General features: G+C 37.6%; 1 protein-coding gene across 7 annotated transcripts in view; it reads left to right on the top strand.

The window, feature by feature from the left end:
* OSBPL1A (oxysterol binding protein like 1A) overlaps window positions 1–22,391 on the top strand; it is a 198,570-nt gene that overhangs the window by 35,366 nt on the left and 140,813 nt on the right. For all 7 annotated transcript variants that reach the window (XM_081078675.1, XM_081078683.1, XM_081078682.1 and 4 more), the window contains 3 exons: window positions 10,046–10,157; window positions 15,432–15,517; window positions 16,648–16,792. In XM_081078675.1, coding sequence (XP_080934801.1) covers window positions 10,046–10,157; window positions 15,432–15,517; window positions 16,648–16,792 — 343 coding nt within the window. The remainder of the gene's footprint in view (window positions 1–10,045; window positions 10,158–15,431; window positions 15,518–16,647; window positions 16,793–22,391) is intronic.

Genomic DNA, 22,391 nt, shown 5'->3' on the forward strand with positions numbered 1-22,391 from the left:
AATTTGAATTATTTATTGAAGAATATCTTTTAAATTCTTTTAAAATTTATTAGGAATTATTTTATAGTATAGCATTTGATCTGTCACTCATGGAGAATGTTGAAACAAATGTATATTTTCCAGTTTTGGGGTGGTGTATTCTATACCCATTAGGCTAAGTTAGTTGATAGGGCTGTTTAAGTTTTTTTTTAATCCTTAACTGATTTTCTGTTTGGTTGTTTTATCAATTATTGAGAGTACAGTATTGAAGTCTCCAACTCTTAATTCTTGAATTGTGTCTTTTTACTGTTGTCAATTTTTGCTTCATGAATTTTGGGGTTCTATTACGTGCATATCCATTTATAATATGACTATGTGGGGTATATGGGATATGTCTTCCTGATGTAAAGTGTACAATTCTATACTACATCATCTATATATTGCATTGTGTGTTCACCACTCAAAGTGTAGTCTCCTTCTGTCACCATACATTTGTCCCCCTTTGCCCTCTTCATCCTTCTCCCCACCCTCCTTCCCCACGGGTAATCACTGTACTGTTGTCTGGGTCTGAGTTTGTGTATTTGTTTTGTTTTTTTTGTTTACTTTCTGTTTTCTATTCCACATATGAGTGAAATCATATGGTTCTTGTCCTTTTCCATCTGACTTATTTCACTAAGTATGGTGCTCTCAAGACCCACTCTCTCCCCTGGACCTGGCTCTGTACTCCCTGGCATGCATCCTATGCTCCAGAGCCTGTAAGTAATAAATTCTGTCTTTTCCTTCAAAGTTTCCTAATGGTGATTGCTGAAGAGTGTCTTGCAATAGTAATAAGAGCCACAAGGGCTGATTCAATTGTAACATTGGTTTAGAAAGAGGAGATGTCTGGGGGAAGCTCACCTGGGCCCAGGTGAAGCCCCTGGGCATTTCTGGTGGATACATACCATTCATTACTATTGATGATAGACTGAAACTGGCACAGAACAGTAATACGTTGCACTTTGACTGGACAGCTAAGTCAGAAGTGAGGAATTTTTCAACTCCATTATAAATTTATGGGACCACCATCATATATGTGGTTTATTCGGCTCATGACTATTGAAAACTAGACATTCTCTGTAATGTATTTTAGCAACTCTGAGTTCTGACTTTTCCCCATTCTAGTTATTATTAGTTTTTTATTTATTAGTAACTTTTCTGGGCTTCACCTTGAAATCTAGAATGTATCTGGCCTGCTGATATCTCTATATTTTTTAAAAAATTGTTTTAATGTTTAATTAGTGTGATTTTTGTTAAGGACTGTTTATATCTCCGTAATATTCACATATTGGCATCCAAACCCCCCAGGTACTAGGGGATGAGGCCTGTGGGAAGTGATTAGGTCATGGTGGTGGAGCCTTCATGAGTGGGATTAGTTCCTTTATGACAGAGGCCCCGGAGAGCTCTCTTGCCCTTTGTGCCATGTGAGGACACAGCGAGAAGACAGTCATCTGTGATCCAGGAAGAGGGCTCATCAGACACTGAATCGGCTTGTGTCTTGATCTTGGACTTCCCAGCCTCCCAAACTGAGAAATAAATGTTTGAGCCACCCATCTATGGTGTCTTTGTTATAATACCCCAAATGGACTAAGTTTTCTAGAGTTTGCCCCTCCATCTACATAGCTTAGTGGTCAGGCAGTGTTTGGGTAGAGCTTGTGCTGGAATATTCAATCCTATTAGGCATCTACCCTCTGCCTACAGATCTGTGTATAGGTTGGAGAGTGCTGTCAGAATTCAGGCATTGCTCACTTCTACTTCTACTTTCTGCAAGGCCCTCTCTTGTTTCCCCCACACATGTGTGGAGTTACCCAATGAGGAATGTGAAGGCAGCTTACCTAGTCCTCTGGTTCTCTCATTTCCAGTCTATTATGCCATTTGCCCTATGTGTGTGGGCATAATAGGGGCCCTCCAGTATAGCCTCGTCTGAATTCCCGAAACCTGTGTATATATCAGGTTACATGGCAAGGGGAAATTAAAGCTGCAGATGGAATTGAGGTTGCTAATCAGCTGACTTTAAGATAGGAAAATTAATCTGGGTTATCTGGGTGGGTCCAGTATAATCACAAAGTTCCTTAAAAGTGTAAGAGGGAGGCAGAAGAATAGTTAGAGTGAGAGGACGATGTGCCTGTGAGAGTATGGTTGGAGAAATGCCACATCTGCCTTGGAAAATAGGGGAAAGGTGCCACGAGCCAGGGAATGTAGGTGACCTCTAGAAGCTGGGAAAAGCAAGGAAATGAATTCTCCAGAGCTTCCGAAAGTAATGTAGCCCTTCTAACACTTTTGTGCTAGCCCCGTGAGACCCAGCTCTGAAATACAGAATCATAAGATAATAAATGTGTGTTGTTTTAAGCTGCCAAGTTTGTGCTGATTTGTTAACAGCAATAATAGAAAGCTAATACACTTTAATGGGAAAAGCAGCCTCATGCTATCAGACCTGTAGGTTTTCCCATTTGTTTCTTACTGAATTTGCTAGTTGTACTGACTATGCCTCTTGGCCTTTTGCTCCAAATCAAGTCAGTTCTCTCTGGCAGCAAAAGTACTGGTTTTCACTGCCATCCCTGGCCTGGTCAGACTTCTGGGGGAGGTAGATGGGAATAGCTTGTGACTAGAAGGCCAAAGATGGCTGATGTTCTTAGCTAAGTTCTAGTTCCTGTTGAGTATCCTTCTTAATTTGTTGTTTGTCTTTTGTGGATATCCAGCATCATAAAATGATTAGTTTTGTCATTTTACCTAGTTTCATAACTCATTTTTTAGGATGAAAATTCTCTGATCTTTTTACTCCACAATAACCCAAAGTTGATTCACTCCTTTTTCCTGATTTTTTTTTTGATTATTTGAATGATCTGGTAAATTAACTATGACATAGGATGTATTTTTGATTATTGACCATAGTCTAACATGTAACATGATCCCTAAAGGTTATTTTTTTTATAAGCCCATATTTGGAAGATGTACATTTATCATGAGTTAAAAAGAATTAATTTATTATATTTCACACTTTTGATTATTCTGATGACTAGATTTAATTATTTTTATATAAATTATCATGAATCAACCCTGTATGTGCTAAGCATGTTTGAATTAGTACATTTTACAGCATTCGAGTCTATTTGTTCGTAGTTTGATACTTGTGAACCAGATATGGAGTCTCATTAATGCTGAGAATAAAGTACCTTTTATAGTAAAACAGTAGAAAAAGTAAGGTACTGGGTTAATTACAATGCTCAACTCAATGAGGTTTCAAAAATGAGATGTCAATAGTTTAATTTGCCTGACCATACATGAACTACTTGTTTCCTTCATAACTCTGCACTCCTCATTCTTTTCTATGTACCTAAGAAAGTTCTTTGCCTTCTAGTTCCATATGGCCTAAGCCCACCCGTTCTTGAAAGTGCACTTCAAATGCTGTCTCCATAAAGTCTTTCCTGGCTTCTTGCAGCTGAAGGAAGCTGTGTTTTTCCAGATTTCTCAAGCACATTACAGCACTTTCATTCATCTTCCTCCTTGTATTATAGTTATTGTTGTATATTTCTTAACTCTACAATTAGATTGCATTCATCTTGCTCTTGAGGGATGAACACGCTTCATTTTTTGTACCATCCAAGTCTTATTGCCCATCTCTAATTACCTAGATCAAATCGGTTTCATTTATGTATGCTTGGTTCTTCACTTGTTTGTCCGTTTCTGCTATTTTCTTGAACTCTGAACATGATGAAACTGTGCTAAATTGGCCTTAGTTTGATTTGAACATTAGCATATATATTATCTGTTGTATTAGAAAATAAAATTTAGTGGAAGCTAAATGGTTATGTCATATCGGAAACATTAAAAATTTATGTGCTCAATATCTAAATGATTGAATTTTGCAAAAAGTTTAATTTCTAATTGTACTCATAAAAGGAATCAAATTACCTTATTGCATTGTAATCTTTTACCCCGAAGATAAATTATCTTATGATAGTAAGATCCTGTGATTTAATAAATAAAATGATGAGTTGAACAGGGATTTGGTTTATTGTAGAGCACTTTAAATTGCTGTCCTTTGGACTATATAAAAATACAACTCCAAAATTTTGAGGGATCTTTGGGCTTTACTTGGTACATTAGCGACCCCTAGTGTTCCTTAATAAAAATATACAGTACCAGAATTTTAAGATGTGTTTAACAGTTAGTTGTTCCTTTATTTTTCAAATGCAGTTTGAATTCTGAAGTTTTTACCTCTTTTGTAATCAGTTTAAAATAGGGATAAAGTCAATATAATCAATCAGTGGGTTGTGGTACTGACCTTTGTTTTGATTTACTATTTTCTGGTAGAACTAAGAATACATTTAGAACAAATGCGTCCAATCTTCTGTGTCTCAGGAATTGTGTATTTCTCACCTGGCATATAGAAGATACATATAATTCTGGGCTTTTTGTAAGAGTATCTATCTTGAATGCCTACTATGTGTTAGGCACTGTCCAAACAACTTTATATGTGTTATTTCGTTTAATGGAAAAGTAGCAACCCTGAAATATAGGTATAAAAATTGCTATTTCTTGTAGGCTGGGCTTCCCAGGAAGCCGACTGAGATGCAGATTAGTCTGCAAAAGGTATATTGGAGTGCAGTCGTATCACACCTGGAAAGTGTGGAAGGGACGGGAGGAAACAGGAGTGGGCAGAGCCAAGCTATAATGTGCTCTTAAGGGACGCCTTAGCTAGCCATGGGGAGCTCTGCAGAAGAGATGACCCTTCAGAGCTGTCCTAATTGGAGGTGAGAGGGCTTGACTTCTGGGATGGTCGGTCAGTGGATACAGGCTGCCCTGGGAAGGGGAATGACCTTGCATGAGGCAGCTTTCTTCACCTGAGGCAATATGTGATGTAGCTGCTTCCTGGGCACTCAGCATCTGGGGTCACAAGTCCTTTACTCCTCCAGTGGGATCTAGGTGGCGCGTCACAGCTTTGACCACAGATCACCCTTTATTCCACTCATTCATTTCTTCGTACATTTCTGGGAGTAGCGCCTTCAGAGGTTCCAGTGGACCTTTCCTCCTGGGAGAAACTTAGAAGAGGAAGGTGGGTGCCACAGACTATAGCTCCTGTTGCTGTGATTGGCCTTGGGGTCCCACCTGAATCATCACTTCTTTGCTGTAATATCCATTCTAGATTCCTCCTCCCCTTGGCTGGCACATCGTGTGACTCAGGTGTGCTAGCACTGTGTGGTGGTGTGACTCAGGCCCTCATCCCTGGAGGGCTGAGCTCCTGGATACCATGTCCATTTACTGTCAAAATTGGGTGAGGGACTACCAGGAGACACCAAAGAGTATCATCTGCATGCCAAACATATCCCTCCACATCCCCACTGTGATTGGTCCCACTGCTGATGTTCAAACTCAGTTACCTCTGCCGAGATGGTGACTCTTCTTGCCTGCTGGTCCTTGGACACAGGAGTCCCTTGTTCAGGCAGCCTGTCTCATCTCCTGAAATATGGATCAGAACATCATCCTGAAGTATGGAATATGCCGCTCTAGAACCTGAAGAAGCCAGCCAGGCATTGCGCTTCCTTCTCTGTTTTGGGCAGTGCAAGATGGAATAATTTGTTCTTTGGAGGCAATGTCTACCATTTCCCAGACCACTGAATCCCTAAAAATTTGCTGACATGGCATAGCTCCTGAATTCTTCCTAAGATTTATCTCCCACTAGGTGGAGCACATGGGTCTTACCAAGGCTTTCAACATTCTAACCTCTTCTTGCTCATCTGGTTTTATTACCATGATGCCAGTGATAAAGTGGACCAGTGTGATGTTTCTATAGGATGCCCAAATGGCTCTGAGGCAAAACTATAAATGTGTACTGTTGTCCGTGTGAGTGTAAACTGCCTTTGATCTTTTTTCCTAATAGGGATAGAAAGAATACATTTGTCAGATCAGTGCTGTGTATTGTGTACTTAGGTTGTATTAACCTGCTCTAGCAGAGATACCGCGTTTGGCAGAGTGGGGCTACTGTTTGGTTGTTTGTGGAAGTCCACTGTCATACTCTATATTGCATCTGCTTTTTGCAGTGGCAAACTGGTGAATTAAATAGAAACATGATAGGACCATCACCTCTGCATTCTCAGGTTTTTAAGGGTGGCACTAATTTCTGCCATTCCTCCCCATATGTGATACTGGTTTTGATTTATCTTGGCCAGAGTGTGGGGGAGGGCAATTTTAAAGCCTTCTCTTTGGCTCTTCCGACTATAGACCAAGGAAGAAATGTGAGAGCTTGTTATTTATACAAGATTTTGTTGTGGACTTGTTTTCTTTTTTCTTTTTTTTAAGATTTTTATTGGGGAAGGGGAACAGGACTTTTTATTGGGGAACAGTGTGTACGTCCGGGATTTTTTCCAAGTCGAGTTGACTGCAGTTCTGCTTCAGGTCCAGTTGCCGTTGTTAGTTGCAGGGTGTGCAGCCCACCATCCCTTGCGGGAGTTGAACAGGCAACCTTCTGGTTGAGAAGGCGCGCTCCAACCATCTGAGTCATGTGGGAACTCAGCGGCAGCTCAGCTCAAGGTGCCGTGTTCAATCTTAGTTGCAGGGGGTGCGCTCACCGTCCCTTGCGGGAGTTGAGGAGTCGAACCGGCAACTTTGTGGTTGAGAGCTCACACTCCAACTCAGCCATCTGGCACTGGCCCATGTGGGAATCAAACCGGCAGCCTTCGGCATTAGGAGCATGGAGCTTCAACTGCCTAAGCCACTGGGCAGGCCCCCTGGACATATGTTTTCATTTCTGTTGGGTATATACCGAGGAGTAGAATTGCTTTGTCATATGGTATCTCTGTTTAGTATTTTGTGGAGCTGCCAAACTGTTTTCCAAAGCAGCTGCACCATTTTACATTCCCATTGGCATTGTATGACGGTTCCAATTTCTCCACATCCTCACCAACACTTGTTATTGTCAGTATTCTTAGTTAGGCATCTTAAAGGTTGTGAAACAGTATCTGATTTGGTTTTGATTTGCATTTCAGTAATGATTAATGATGTTGAGGGTTTGTTCATTTGCTTATTGACTATTCTTCTTTGGAGAAATGTCTGTTGAAGTCGTTTGCCCATTTATTAATTTTTTAAAATTTTATTTTAAAAACTTAAAATTTTTAGAGCCTTTTCAAGTTTACAGCAAAATTGAGAGGAACATATAGAGATTTCCTGTACGTGCCCTACCCCCACATGCATAGCCTCCCCAGTATCAGCATCCCCCACTATAGTGGTTTTCTAGAATTGATGAACCTACATTGACAGACCCATCATAACCCTCCAAAGCCCATAGTTTACCTTAGGGTTCACTCTTGTTTTATGTTCTTTGGCTTTAGACAAATGTATAATGATAATGTGTCTATCATTATAGAGTCATTCTGAGTAAATGTGCAGTGCTGCACCTGTTCATGCCTCCTTCCACTCCAACCCCTGGCAATCACAAAACTATTCTCTCCATAATTTTGCATTTTCCAGAACATCATATGGGTGCAATCATATGGTATGTATGTAGCCTTTTCATATTCTTTGCCCATTTTTTAATTGGATTGTTTAAATGGGTTGTGCTATGACCACACTCTTTTGGTCACTGTAGCTTTGAGGTAAATTTTGAAATCAAATTGTGACATCTCCAACTTTGTCCTTTTTTTTTCAATACTGTTGGTTTTGGTTATTCAGGGTTCCTTGATATGCTGTATAAATTTTAGGATGGGATTTTCTATTTCTGGAAAAAAACATCATTGGGATTTGATAGGGATTGCATTGAATTTGTAGATTGCTTTGGGTAGTATTCACATCTTAACAATATTAAGTCTTCCCATCATGAAGACTAGCTGTCTTTGCATTTATTTATGTTTTCATTAATTTCTTCCAGCTGTATTTTATAGTTTTAGTGTACAAGATATTTACCTCCATGGTTAAGTTTATTCCTAAGCATTTTATTCTTGATGCTATTGTAAATGGAGTTATTTTTCTTAATTTCCTTTTTAATTAATTTATTTTTTAATTGGGTAAGAGGAACAGGACTTTATTGGGGAACAGTGTGTACTTCCAGGACTTTTTTTCCAAGGCTAGTTGTCTTTTCAATCTTAGTTGTGGAGGGTGCAGCTCAGCTCCAGGTCTAGTTGCTGTTGTTAGTTGCAGGGGTGCAGCCCACCATCCCTTGCGGGACTCAAGGAATCGAACTGGCAACCTTGTGGTTGAGAACCCACTGGCCCATGTGGGAATCGAACCGGCAGCCTTAGGAGTTAGGAGCACAGAGCTCCAACCACCTGAGCCATTGGGCTGGCCCTTAATCTCCTTCTCCGATTGTTTATTTTTATCTTAGCTTATTTTTAAATTGGGATATTTGTCCTTTTATTGTTGAATTGGAAAAGTTCTTTATATGTTCTGGATACAAGTCCCTTATCTGATACATGGTTGGTAAGTATTTTCTGTCCTTCTGTGGATTGTTCTACTTTCTTTACTAATATGAACTCTTTACATACAGTATATTAAAAAACACGTCTTCCAAAATGTTACCTTTGATAGGAAATGCTAAGATATTTTGTAAGATACACTTATTGAAATATTAGACTTCTTAACCATTTTTCTGTTTTTAAAATGTGGTAGTACATTTTATAGAATAATATTCAGCCATGAAAAGTGTGTTTTTAGACCCTATGTAATACCCTGGAGCGCATATGATATATTAGGTGAAAGGACTATAACATGGACAACTATATCACACAAGTAAAATTAGGTTTAAAACAAAGATCTCAAACTTATGCATAGGAAAAACAATTAGAAAGAAATAGACCAAAATGTTTATAGTGGTCATATAATGACTAGGACAATGAGTATTTTGTTTTCTTTCTTTGTTTTTTAGATTGTATTTAAATATTTTTTACTACAATTTTTAAAAAAGAATGTAGGATATTTTATCGCCCACAGGAAAAGTGAAAGTCATTGGAAAACATAACTAATGACATAGGCTATCAGTTTACACGCGTGTGTATCATTGCACCATCAGCCTGGAAGTTAGAATAGCACTGTATTTCATCCTGCCTTAGTCTAGAACTAAAGAGCATATGTTACCACCACTCCTTCCCAGGAATCTGCACATCCCAGTAACATTAAACATCCAATCTCTAATATTCTCCTGCAAATCTTGCATTTTCCTCCATTTTTACTGTCTTGTTAAGTTGTATAACTGAATCGAACCAGTGCTACTGGACTCCTATACATTGCCAATTGATGTGAAATTCCTAGATGGACCGTTAGCCAGTCAGAGTAAATATGAGCTACGTAGTTTATTCTCCATTGTTGAATACTGACATTAGGAGATCATTTGCTTCATTATAAGCCATTGCTTCAATAGTGGTGTATCCTATCACTTTAGAAAGTAATGTTCTATTTTTTTAAATCTTTTATTTATTTTTAAGTGTGTTTTTCCAGGACCCATCAAGTAGTTGTTTCGATCTAGTGGAGGGCGCAGCTCTCAGTGGCCCGTGTGGGGATCGAATCGCTAACCTCGTGTTATGAGCACCGCCCTCTAACCAGTTGAGCTAAACCTGCCGCCCCAATAATGTTCTATTTCTTATTAACATCAAAATTAATTTAAAAATATCTAGATCTCTTGGGGAAATTATTTTTTCAACAGGTTTTGGAGGAATGTTAAATGAACGTACTATCTGCTGTGATTTAAATAATGGCTTTGCTAACTTACACATTTAGTTTGATCAGATGAGTCTATTTGGTAAAACAACCAGATAATTTATTTTAAAAGTCAGTTATAGAAGTTGTCTGTGTTAATTGTGGAGTGGCAATAGTTTAGGCAATCCTCAATTATTATTACAATTAATTGAATTGTAGTATTTTACTTATTGTAGTTACTTAGTATTCATTTACTGTAGACAAAACTGATAATGATATAAAAATTTCTACATGGTACTTTTTTCTATTGTAGAAACTCAGTAGCAATTAGTAATTTATAAAAGGACTATAAAACTATGAAGACTTAGTTTAATAATAGCTAAAATAATTTCTCTGCTTTTTTTAGGAGTTGGTAATGCTTCTTGTAGAATATAATGCTGATACTACTGTGGTTAATGGGAGCGGACAGACAGCAAAAGAAGTCACTCATGACAAAGAAATCAGAAACATGCTTGAAGGTAAATATTATTGATTTAAACATAAATAGCATTTATTTTAATTATAGTCAAGGTCCAGAATATAAGTAGAAATGGCTTCTACGATGCCAAAATAGAGGTCGCCGAGCCTACGCTCTAAAGATGATGTAATTTGGGAGTCAGTGATTAGACACAAAATGATCTGCATGAAAATCTCTTCACAGCTTTTAAATTGTTACAACATAATGTCAAATTAAAAAAAAATCTATCAAATCTCCAGCAAAATTAAAAGTAAAAAATTAGACATATGAGGGACTGTGGCTGATAGGCTGCAGAAGCATGATAATGGAGGAATCCAGAAGTGCAGCACAGAGCCTGTAAGAAGCATGGCTATTGGGAGTCATTTGATGTTGAGGAAGATAGCTATGGATGGCTTCATTATCCTGAGGACTTCCTTGTAGTTCAGAAGCTAACAGAAATTTCTTGATGGATCAACTTCATTGTTATGAACTTCAAAGATTAAATTACACTTAAGACATACGAGTCTGCGGTTACTCAGAGGGATTTCTCTAAAATAGTTTAAAACAAAAAATATTTTGATGCTTACATTGGGAAGCTTTCATGCTTTAGGATTATCGTCTGAAAGGCTAGGGCTTTGCTATAATTACTTTTTGGTAGTAGTTATACGGTAGAGAAGAGAAGCTTTTCAAATTACTAATTTATAAATAACGACATTGAATTGAAGTGGCACTTTCACACATACCCTGTGTTTCTTTGCAATTCAGAGAGGGGCAACATAATTTTGCATTTAAAGGGGTTAGTTTCTTAATCATTAGTATTTGTATCTATGAAACCCAAGATCTTGCTTTTTATTACTTTCCAATTGGCCTTGAGAAATGAAATCTTTCTTGTTCTCCAATATAATGTGCTTGTCAGACATCTTTAGATCGGTGTCTTAACTTGCTCTTGCATTTTGAATGAACCCTCTCATTTTCAATAAACAAATCAACACATAACATCTTCTATAAGGCACTGTATTACATGATTTTTGGGGAGATCAAACATATTAGATGTGATCCCTGCCCTTTAATAAAGTAAATGACCTAATTGGGAGGATGAGGTACTTTGATCTTGTTCTGTCATTTTAACTGTAACAAGATGAGAACCCAGAACTGAGGGTCACCTCCCCCCAACCCCCCAGTTACCCAGTTAGGTTAAGTTAGGTTAGCCTGACAAGTTGACATTTAATGTGGCCAGTTGTAAAGACATGCTCTAACCATGCACCTCCCTCCCCCCACCAACCCCTTATCCTCAACCCAAATTACTAAGTACAAGGGCTTAATTGACTTTATCAGCACTGTGATTTATCAGTTAATGGTCCTAGCCAGGAAAATAGAAGTAGAAACTTAACTGAGTGATTCTGCTCTGGTGAGATCACCTTCACCGGATACAATATCATTTGTAGATAGCGTATTAAATGGGTCAGACTGCAGGGACTACCTCACAACCCACCAAGGTCACAGGTAGACCAGAAACCATATCGTGGGGTAATGCACAGAGAGACAGGAAATGTTTCATCCCGGAAAGACATTGGTAGACACACAAAATCATATGAAGAGCTGTCGGAAGGAGGGAATCTTCCTAGTGTCAGACCAGGGCCAGTTGATGGTTGAGTTGATGGACTGCCAGGGAGTTCATTTTTGGGCCCAGTGTATTGTAATGGGTTGCTTGAAAGGTTGAGTGAGTTTCCCATGATCAGAAGTACTTGGGAAAAGATAGATTACTACTTCTCAGGCACTAGAAAGCAATACCTTCTTCTGTGTATAATTTGGCTTTCTTTTTATTTTGAGAAAATTTCCAGCGTATGGGAAAGTTTCAATAATGGTACACTGAACACTTGTATTAGGTTGGTGTAAAAGTAATTGTGGTTTAAAAGTTTAAAAATAATTGCCAAAATCACAATTACTTTTGCACTAACCTAGTATATCCTTCACTTTACCAGTCATTAATATTTTACTACATCTGGTTTAATCTTTTGTATATTACTTAATGTCATTTTTTTACATTTTCTGCTGAATTATTTGGGAGTAATTTGCAGACATAGTGATATTTTTGCCCTAACCTAAATACTTAAGTATGTCTCCTAAGAACAAGGATATTTTCTTACATAATCATAATATAATGATTAATTTCAGGAAATTTAACGTTAACATAATAACATAATATGCAGTTTATATTCAAATTTTGCCAATTGTCCAAATAATGTCTTGTTGCATTTTTCCGCTCAAACAAGGATCCCACAGAATCCCACATGGCATTTAATTGTCACAGCTCTTTAGTCTTTTATCTGGAATAATTCCTTAGCGTTTGCCTTTCATGATCTTGACCTTTTTGAAGAGGAAGGCAATTGTAGAATTGTTTATAGAATGTCCCTTGATTTGAGTTTTTCTCTTTTGATATAAGTAGATTCAGGATATGCATTTCTGGCAGGGATGTTGTAGGTGAGGTAGTATCCTATATGAGTGTGTCACATAGGAGATACATGATGTTATTTTGTTCCATTACTGGTACTGTTAACTCTGATCCCTTGGTAGTCCACTGCAGGGTTTCCAGGCGGGAATTCCTGCCCCTTCTCAGGAATGTTTTTCACTTTCCTGTTCCCGAGAGATATAAACTATTTTCTGTTCTCTGCGATGAATCATTTCCACAAAGTGACGGCCAATACTACCAACCACCTGGGTTCAAGGAGCCGATTTTCCTGATTTCCTGACCAACTTTTCTTGGGATTCAGGAATAGAAAAGCGAAAAAAAATTCCTGAGAACGGGCGGGAATTCCCGCCTGGAAACCCTAGTGATAAATAGGAAAAATGTCTAAGAGATACATTGTGAGTAATACATTTATTTCCCATTGTGGGTATTACTGGGTTCAAGGAGTCGATTTTCCCGATTTCTCGACCCACTTTTCTCAGGATTCGGGAACAGGAAAGCGAAAAAAAATTCCTGAGAACAGGCAGGAATTCCCGCCTGGAAACCCTAGTCCACTGCACAGGTACCTTCCCCATTTTGTAATAAATAATTTGTGGGGAGAAAAGTTGAGACCATGTAAATATCCTGATTACCAGTAAACTCTTAGTGGCTTTAGCATTCATGGATAAATCTTGCCTGAATCACTTACTACTGTAGAGATTGCAAAATGCTGATTTTCTGTTGTCAGTGAAGTACATTTGCCTGGTTCTTGCCTGCATTTCAAGTGCACTACTATTTAACCTACCCTGTGCATGTATATGAGTGTCAGGTCAGGATGTAGTTAGACTTCGTAATCTCTGTGATCCTCACTAACTATGGATTCTGATTGAAAAGAAAGATAAAGAGTTTTAGTCATATTAAACTTAAAATTTATAGGACAAATGATTTTTTTGGATGGAGTATTTCCTTGAAAGAACATTTATTGAGGTGTGAAATGTATGGGTAGAAGTGAACATCTTTAATAAACAGCTCACTGTTTTCACAAATGGAAAACATCCATGTATACAGCACCCACCTCAAGGCACAGAACATTACCAGCACTCTAGAAGCCTCGTCTTCCCTAACTTGAATATTTGTTTTTCATTGGCTGGATCAATAGTCTGTTTTTCAATGTCCTAAATGAACACAGGACAGGAACATATGGAGGGTTTTCAACTACAAGTCTCTATTTTCCTTCATTTATGAGCCTAGGAAATGGAGAAAGAAACTTAGGGTTCCCTTTACCTCCTTTCCCTAAAGTCTAGAACTAGTATTATTAAGCATAATTTGATTATTCAATAAATATTTATTGGCCAAATATGCATTATACCAGACACTGTCATAAATGTCTTGGATTCTCAGGAGAGTGAGAACAGGTACCTGACTTTATGAATGACTGAGGGGATGAATGACTCTCAGTCATTCATCTGACTGAGTATGCTGGATGAATGAATCTGACTCAGGATGAATGACTAAGTAATTCATGTAGTAGTAGAGGTATGTACAAAAGGGATAGGGACATGACTGTTCTCAAAGAGCTCATAGTCCAGTAGCCGTAGAACGAGTGAGAGGAGAGATTGAAGAGTGTGAATCTCAGCAAAAGAAGAAGGCATAGAGAGTCTGTGTAGAGACTTGGCCACCCTCCTCCGCGGTAGAGAGGTAGTTCAGGTGTGGTAATAAAAATGTTAGAGTAGAAGATGATGGTATGTAGTACTGTTCGTCATTTCTTGAGAAAACGCTAAACTAATTCCAGCTATTCCTGTATTTAAGAGATGGGTTCCCTGTAGTTGAAATGCAATGGCATGTATAATGGCTCAAACAACACTTACTGCATTGTAATCACTAACTGTTAATAAGTGTTCATTATTTCTCAGGAAGACCTGAGAAACCTTTTATAGGTCTTTCCTTTCAGTGTTTGCACAGGACATTGTACACATATTTTAAGTGGGATTACTAAGCCTTTCTACGAAATTGCTTCATTTCTGTAAGCTATTAGAAAACAATTCACATCTAATAGAAATGAGGCGTTATTGCATATTCCAGTCTCTCAAATCAGATTGTCAGTTGCTGTCATTCCCTGCAAGTATGATGTGGGAAGCAGCATAGAGTAGTGATAAGAGCACGGACTCTGGAACCAGCCTGCCCAAGTTCAAATCCCATCTCTTCTACTTCCTGACTGTGTGACCTTGGTTAAGTTCCTTAACCTCTTGGTGCTTCAGTTTCTTTACTTACAAAATCAGGATAATAATAACACTTCATAGAGTAGTTATGAGGATTTCATGAGTTAATACTTTTAGAGTGCTTTGAATAGTATTTGGCACATAGTGCTATAGTGTTTGTTAAAGAAATAAATTTGTATTCTTACATGGAAGTATATATAAATCTAAATACATTTATGTTGTTTGTACTTCTTCCTATCAATGCTATTTTCTTTTATTACTTTTAACACTAAGGTTCTAGAAGTTATGAACCCCTCTCCCCATTTATCTGCCTTTCCAAGGCCGATACGTAATAGTGTTTCAGAATAGAAAAGTAATTCATAATTATTTGTGATCGGTATTGTAGTGAGTAATATACTTAAAGACCTCTGAATTGAACGCATAAATTCATTCGAACCTGAAAGAAGGTGAAATCTGTAATTTTAAATGTAAGGCAATGAGAATAACAATAGTCTAACTGCATTTGAATTATAATTCAAAACATTGTGACTTTTCTCACTATGATCTTTATTCTTTATACATCTTTGTAATGAATTTGCTAATTGGAACCTGACTAGATGTAGAGTAATATATATGTATTTTCCTTTTGCAGCTGTAGAAAGGACTCAACAAAGAAAGCTTGAAGAATTGCTTCTAGCAGCAGCAAGAGAAGGCAAAACAGCAGAACTCATAGCTCTGGTAAAAAAAAAAAAAAAGAAAAAGCATTATTTCTTTACACTTCAGGAAAATTTTTACATAAGTTAACTTTATAATTTAGTGGAATTGTGGGGCAAAAATACTCAAGATCATAATGATAGACGAAAAGTCCTTACATATCTAAAAATACTTAACATGGTAATAATTTACACAGGCTATGTTTTAAATGATAATGTTTTTCTCTGCATTTCTGATTTATATCCCACCTCCTACTAAAAACCTGATGGATTAAGAATCCGATTTTTCAAGGCACATACTTAGTGTAAGGACAATTTAAAATTGAAGAACAATGTATAGGATACCATAAAGGAATAAGGTTCTCTAATTTTGATGTGCAATAATTTCTGAAAGGTATGCTATACTAGAAAGTAACATACAAAGAAGGGACAATATTTTGGAATGTTTGTATCATGTTAGAACAGACTGAAAGCTTTACCCCGTTTATTTTCTTCTTAGGAGACCTACTTTCCAGTTTGCATTACCTGTATGGTCTCATTAAACATGAAACTCTAAATTTGTTCTAAGTTCAAGACTGAAGCATTGCCGTTTGCTTCAAAGTTATTTCAGCTCATTTGAAAGGCCTCTTTCGTTTCCAAATATAGTGCCTAAAACATTTTTTACCTTTGTGACATGGAGAGCGTATAAAGAAGTTTTTAAAGCAGTGAGTTGGGAAAAACAAATTCAGTTGAACTTCAACATTTACACAGTTAACATTTATGGCTTTAACTCTTCTGAGTGCCTGTCTCTGGTAGATTGATTTGTAATTTTGCTGTAACAAGTATGAGTTGCAAGCCTGGCAGGGACAAGTAATCTTAGTGAAATCTTAATATGGGTAGAGCGGCACTGGTATAGTGTGTGGTGTCTGTTGTCAAGGGAGTGTAGAACCTGAGATTTCATGGCACCTTGAAAGACAAGCATGGGGCGTGACATGAATAGGCTGGTTTAGTGTGCAAGAAGCCACTGACAGTCCCGATGCCAAGGGGCCCAGATGTATGTCAGACTCTAGTATGAGGGTTCACGTGAACATTCAGTTATATTCTACCTTCATGTGTTTTATGGGAGAAAATCTAACTGTGATATATAATTCTGCACTGCATTTCTTCGATTGTTAGCTCAACAGGCCAAATCCTCCTGATGTTAACTGTTCGGATCAGTTAGGAAATACACCCTTGCATTGTGCAGCTTACCGGGCTCATAAGCAATGTGCCTTAAAGCTTCTAAAAAGTGGAGCAGACCCTAATCTGAAGAACAAAAATGGTAAGCATGTTGATGAAAGCCACTGTTGGTCATTTTGAAACTATAAAAAGAAGTCAATGCCATATAAAATTAAGTGTTTTCTTTCAGCATCCAGCCTTTATTAAGTTGTACGGTTACTAAATTTTGAAGTAAAGGCATTCACACAAAAGAAAAAGTAAACTAGTTAATTTACTTCCCAGTTAAGACTGTAATGTCTAATAATGCCTACTCCATAGAAGGCACTAATGATGACTAAGATAGATTTCCACCCTCAAGGAAATGATTCTCATTATTTGTACTACTTATGTTCTATAAAATTATTGTGAATGCTGAATTAATGAATACTGAACCAACCATTGTTCCTAGGGGAAGTACAGAGTTAGGTTCCTGCAAGCCTCTAGTCACAATATTTTTGTCTATTGATCAATACATAATCTTGTTTTGTGTTTCTGTTTAAAAACTCCTTATTTTATGTATATTACTGATTCATTAACACCGAGCTCCCTGCCAACAGCACTGTAACTCAAGTCTGAATGAAGAATGTAATTCTTATCTAACACATACTCAAACAGTATGGTGAATGTTTAAAAAATAAATTATTACAGTAAAAGACACATTGCCAGTAATTCCCCTCAAAATACTCCCTCTCACTTTGAACACACTTACCCATAATTCTTGCCACTTTCTGAAGCAGTTCTGGAAGTCCTCTTTCGTGAGTGTCTTTAGTTATGCTGTTGTGGCTGCCTTGATGTCCTGAATCATTTTGATTTTGGGGAAGAGCCAGAAGTCACACGGTGCCAGATCTGGTGAATAAGGTGGATGAGGACACACCATAGTGTTTTTATGTGACAGAAATTCCCGTACCAGAAGTGATCTGTGACACGCAGCACTGTCATGATGGAGGATGATTTACAGCACACTTTAAAACATACCTTCTCTCAACCGTAGCTCACACCCGACTGTACCAAAGTTGAAACTTGTCAGACACTGTTACAAAGGTTCGACTCGCTGCTTCCTGTGTTGAAGATCCCTGCCTTTCCATTGATTGGCACTGGGCTGCAGCATTCACCATATTTTGTTTATCACAACAGAAAGGCTCCGTGTCACACATCGCTTCTGCAAGGGCAATTTCTGTTAAATAAAAACATTATAGTGTGTCGTCATCCACATTATTTACCGGATCTGGTACCATGTGACTCTGGCTCTTCCCCAAAGTCAAAATGACCATGAAAGGTAAATGTTTTGATCAATTCAAGACATCAAGGCAGCCATGACAACGCATCTAGAGACATTCATGAAAGATGACTTCCAGAAACTGCTTCAGAAAGTGGCAAGAACAATGGGATAATTGTGTTTGAAGCAAGGGGAATATTTTGAGGGGGATTAATGGCAATGTGCCTTTTACTGTAATTAATTTTTTAAAAATTTAAACATTCACTGTATTTTTTGGTCACCTTGTGTATTTTTCACAGCCTTGTGCGTAGCACTGAACAGCACTTCACAGTATGGTTGGCAGCTGGTTTCAACAGCAGAATCACTAATAAAAAGCTCAAAATATGAAAAATGTGGCACTAGATAGACTGTGACAAAGACACTTGTTTACAGTGTGAAAGCTAAAATAAGAAGGCAGAGATTACCTTGATCTACCTTAGCTGGGAACGTGTGCATTAGAAGACTCAAATTTTCACCATTCTGGACATGCCTGTGAATGGATGAGAAATTGCCAGGAGAGTTGATTTTGGGCTTATAAATAAATTTTGCAATAGGTGAATTTGCAAATACAGAATTTACAAATAATGAGTATCAATTGTATATTCCTGATAGTACTAAAGAAAGAATTGGATAATCAGAAGAGTAATAGCAAAAGGTGTCTTGGGTATTCAAAGGGAGAACATTCCATTAGGGCCTTTACACATCACTTTTTAGGGTACCTTCCTCTGCCTGTCACCAAGCTGGATTAGGATTTGTCAGTGGTCCCATAGGACCCTATGTTCACCTCCATTGTCGCCTAAATCATATTCCATGGTAATTGTTGGCTTATATAGCTGTTTCCATTGGGCAGGGCTAACATTTCACTGTGTAGTTTACCCAGCATTTAGAGCACGTCTACATGTAGTATGTTTGTTGCAGGTTTTGGTGATTAGAAACACCTTCGTGAAGGAATAGATATTTGATAATAGACCCTGAAGTCCTAGTAGGATTTAAAAAAATATCGTTTCTAAATACTTCAGTTTGTATCTCTTACAAAGCCCTCTTCCCAATATGTTTTTTCTTTTAAAATATAAACAGAATACCATTATTATCTAGTAAGATTTTGATAAGCAGAAATTAAGAAAGGGTATTCTAAGCAGAGGGAAGATTATGAGCAAAGACATTAAGGTGAAAAATATAAGTCAAGTTTAGGTGACTGGCCCATTTTGACCCATCCAGGTGTGTGAAAAGGAGCAGTACTAGGTAATCTATAAATGCAGATTAGGTTGGTATAGTGGGAAGCCTTGAAATGCCAGACTATTTTCCCCTCACTTTGGAAGGTCAGGGGGAGTTTGAGAAAGAAGGTGATCAGTGGAGGGATAAGGTGCTTTGAAAAGATTTAATATGTTCTTCTCTCTGTCTGAAATGCCCTTTTCCTGCTTGTTCATCTGGTAAACCCTAGTCTCACTTCAAGAGTTAGCTCAAAATCTCTTACCCAGAGATTCTTTTCCTGTATCTCTTCAGTATAGGTTCTTCTTGGAATAAAAATTAGAAAAGAAATTAGGGGATGGAGAAGGAGAAGCACTCAGGGTACGTGAGGGAAATACCAGTTCCATGGTAACCAAAGGAAGAGGTAAAATGCAGAGTAAAGGAGTAGGATATTTTTGTTGTCATGTGCTCCTTAGACTGAAGAAGATAAAACACTGAGAAAAGGCTGTGGAATCCAGTGACACAGTGCCCAGGGGTCGTTTCTGAACAAGCAGTTTCCACTGAGTAGTTGCACACCAGCTGGGTTAGGGATTAAGGACTGAGTAGGAAATGGAAAGGCTGAGGCAGCACTACACGCTTATCTTCTACTTTGTAATATTTAAGAATAGAAGGAATGGCTCCTTGGCTAAGTGGAAGATGTTTTAGGTAAAGAGAAATTTAAGCATGTTTAAAGTTAAGGAAGACCAAGGCCTGATGATTTAATTATGACAGAAAATGAATTTTTAAAAAGGTAATGCTTTGATAATAGCAGAAAAGAAAGTAGAAACATAATTGATAAAAGATGCTTAATTTTTGTTGGAGACAAATTTAAATATAACTGAAGGACAAAAGAGAAGACCTAAGAAGTGGAGACACCTACAGTGTTTTTGGTGTGAAAAACTCAGCATCAAGAAACTAGCAATTCCCCCCAAATTAATCCATAAATTCAAAGCAATTCCAGCCAGAATCCTCAAGGGTTTTGACAGAACTTATCTAGCTCATTGTACATTTATACAGAAAAGCCCAGGGCAGAGAATTTTAAAGGACAAGAGAAGCAGGGGGCTTGCCCTGCTGTATAAAAAGACTAATTATGAACCTGTAGTAAATAAAACATTCATTTATTCAACAAATATTTATTGAGTGCTTATGTGCCAGATATCTTTCCAGTAGCTGGAGAATCTAGAGCAGTGAAGATGAAAAAAAACGAAAAACAGGCAAGTTCCTACTTTCATGTAATAAGGGAGAACCAATAAAAAGCAATATTTAATATGTCAGGTGTGATAAGTACTATGAGAGAAAAAAAGGCAAGGAAAGGGGATCATAAGTGTGTTGGGTGTATAGAGGGTTGCTACTTGTAAAGGGTGACAAGAAAAACTTTCTGGTAGGATAATATTTAAAACTTGAAGTGAGGGAGCAAACCATGCCAGTAAGTGGGAGATGAGCTTGGTTCCAGGCAGAGGAAGCAGGAGAGACTGTTCATGTGTCGGGAAAAGCAAGGAGGCCAGTATGTCCACAGCAGAGTGAAAAAGATGGGGAGTGGTTGGAGGAAGAGATTAGAGAAGTGATGGGAACTGGATCATGACAGGGTTTGTGGGTTATTGTAAGGATTTGGCTTTGATTCTGTGTGAGATGCAAAGATGTGGGAAGGTTTAGAATGGAGCAGTGATATGATCTGACTTACGTAATAAAAAAATGATCACTCTGGTTATTGTGAGAATAGATTCTAGGACAGCAAGGAGGAAAAAAGGATATCATTTAAGAGGCTATTGGCATAATCAGGGTTAGAGATGATACTGGCCTGGATCAGGTTAGTGGCAAAGTCCCTGTGAATGAGGAAAAGTTGTTATTAGTGTTCACATATGCTTCTATCCTGTAGTTTATGTTAGTAACCAAAGTTGAACATTCCTGTTAAAGTGTTCTTGATAAAAGTCAAGATGGCACCTTCTGAAAAAGTGTGTGTATATACACACACATATACGTATATACATATATACACACACACATATATATACAGATATCATAAGAGTTATATCTGCATCATAGAAAGTTTTATGTGTAGAGAAAAAACACAAATTACCACAAAATATACAAAAGACAACCTTTGTTACTTTGACATATTGCATATTCTTCTAATCTATTTTCATACCTATTTTAGAATATTTTAAAATTGCAAAACTAATGCTTTTTTATGCTCAAAATGAGGAAAATGAAGTATAATCAACTATAACCCAAACATCCATTAAGTTTTAGTTGTCAATGTTTTTTGGTAGACTAGATTTTTAAAAATGGATTCTTTCGTGAGCGTCCTTTGTTAAGTTTCTTACTTTTTAAATTGTTAAGTTTCTTACTTTTTAAATTGAGATTTTATTGACCTATAACATTATATTAGTTTCAGGTATACAACATAGTGTTTTGATATTTGTATATATTGCAAAAGGATCACCACAATAAGTCTAGTTAATATCCATTACCACACATAGTTACAAATTTTTTTTCTCATAATGAAAACTTTTAAGATTTACTCTCTTAAAAGCTTTCAAATATGCAGCATAGCGTTATTAACTATAGTCCCCATGCTATACGTTACATTCCCATTTATTTTATAATTGGAAGTTTGTGCCGTTTGACCCCCTTCACCCATATTGTCTACCCCCGCCTCAGACAACCACCAATCTGTTTATTTTTTTTTTTAAGTTTTAATTAACATATACCAACTCAAGGGGATAAGCAAAAGAAGAACATATATTCTTAACATAAGAATACAGAGGTATCCCATGGTATTCCAAAGCAGGAAATGGTGTTAGGCGTCAGAAGGGATGGAATCAGGAAGCTGTTAGGAAACAAGATGGCTGCCACTTACTGTATGTGTATCTTTCCTTGTGTGGTCTCTCATTTTGGTCTTTTAGCAGATCAGCTTTTTTTTTTTTTTTTTTAAGTATAAATGATGGAAGATGGCTGCCCTGTAACTCCGTAGACCAGGATCTCCTAACCTCAGTTTTAAATTTCAGTGAGAGACAATCTGATGATACCTACTTGTGTTTGGTGTCTGTCTCTGGTACAGTCATGTGAGATGATGTGGATAGGGCTATATGGTACAAACATGGCTGTTACAGCCTTTCTCTAGGGGTATAGAAAGGGCAGTGTTCAGAGAACGGGGAAAGGATGTGTGGTCTGGGAAACA

Source organism: Rhinolophus hipposideros (genome assembly GCF_964194185.1).
Source record: "Rhinolophus hipposideros genome assembly, chromosome: 17".
In the NCBI taxonomy this organism is placed as follows: domain Eukaryota; kingdom Metazoa; phylum Chordata; class Mammalia; order Chiroptera; family Rhinolophidae; genus Rhinolophus; species Rhinolophus hipposideros.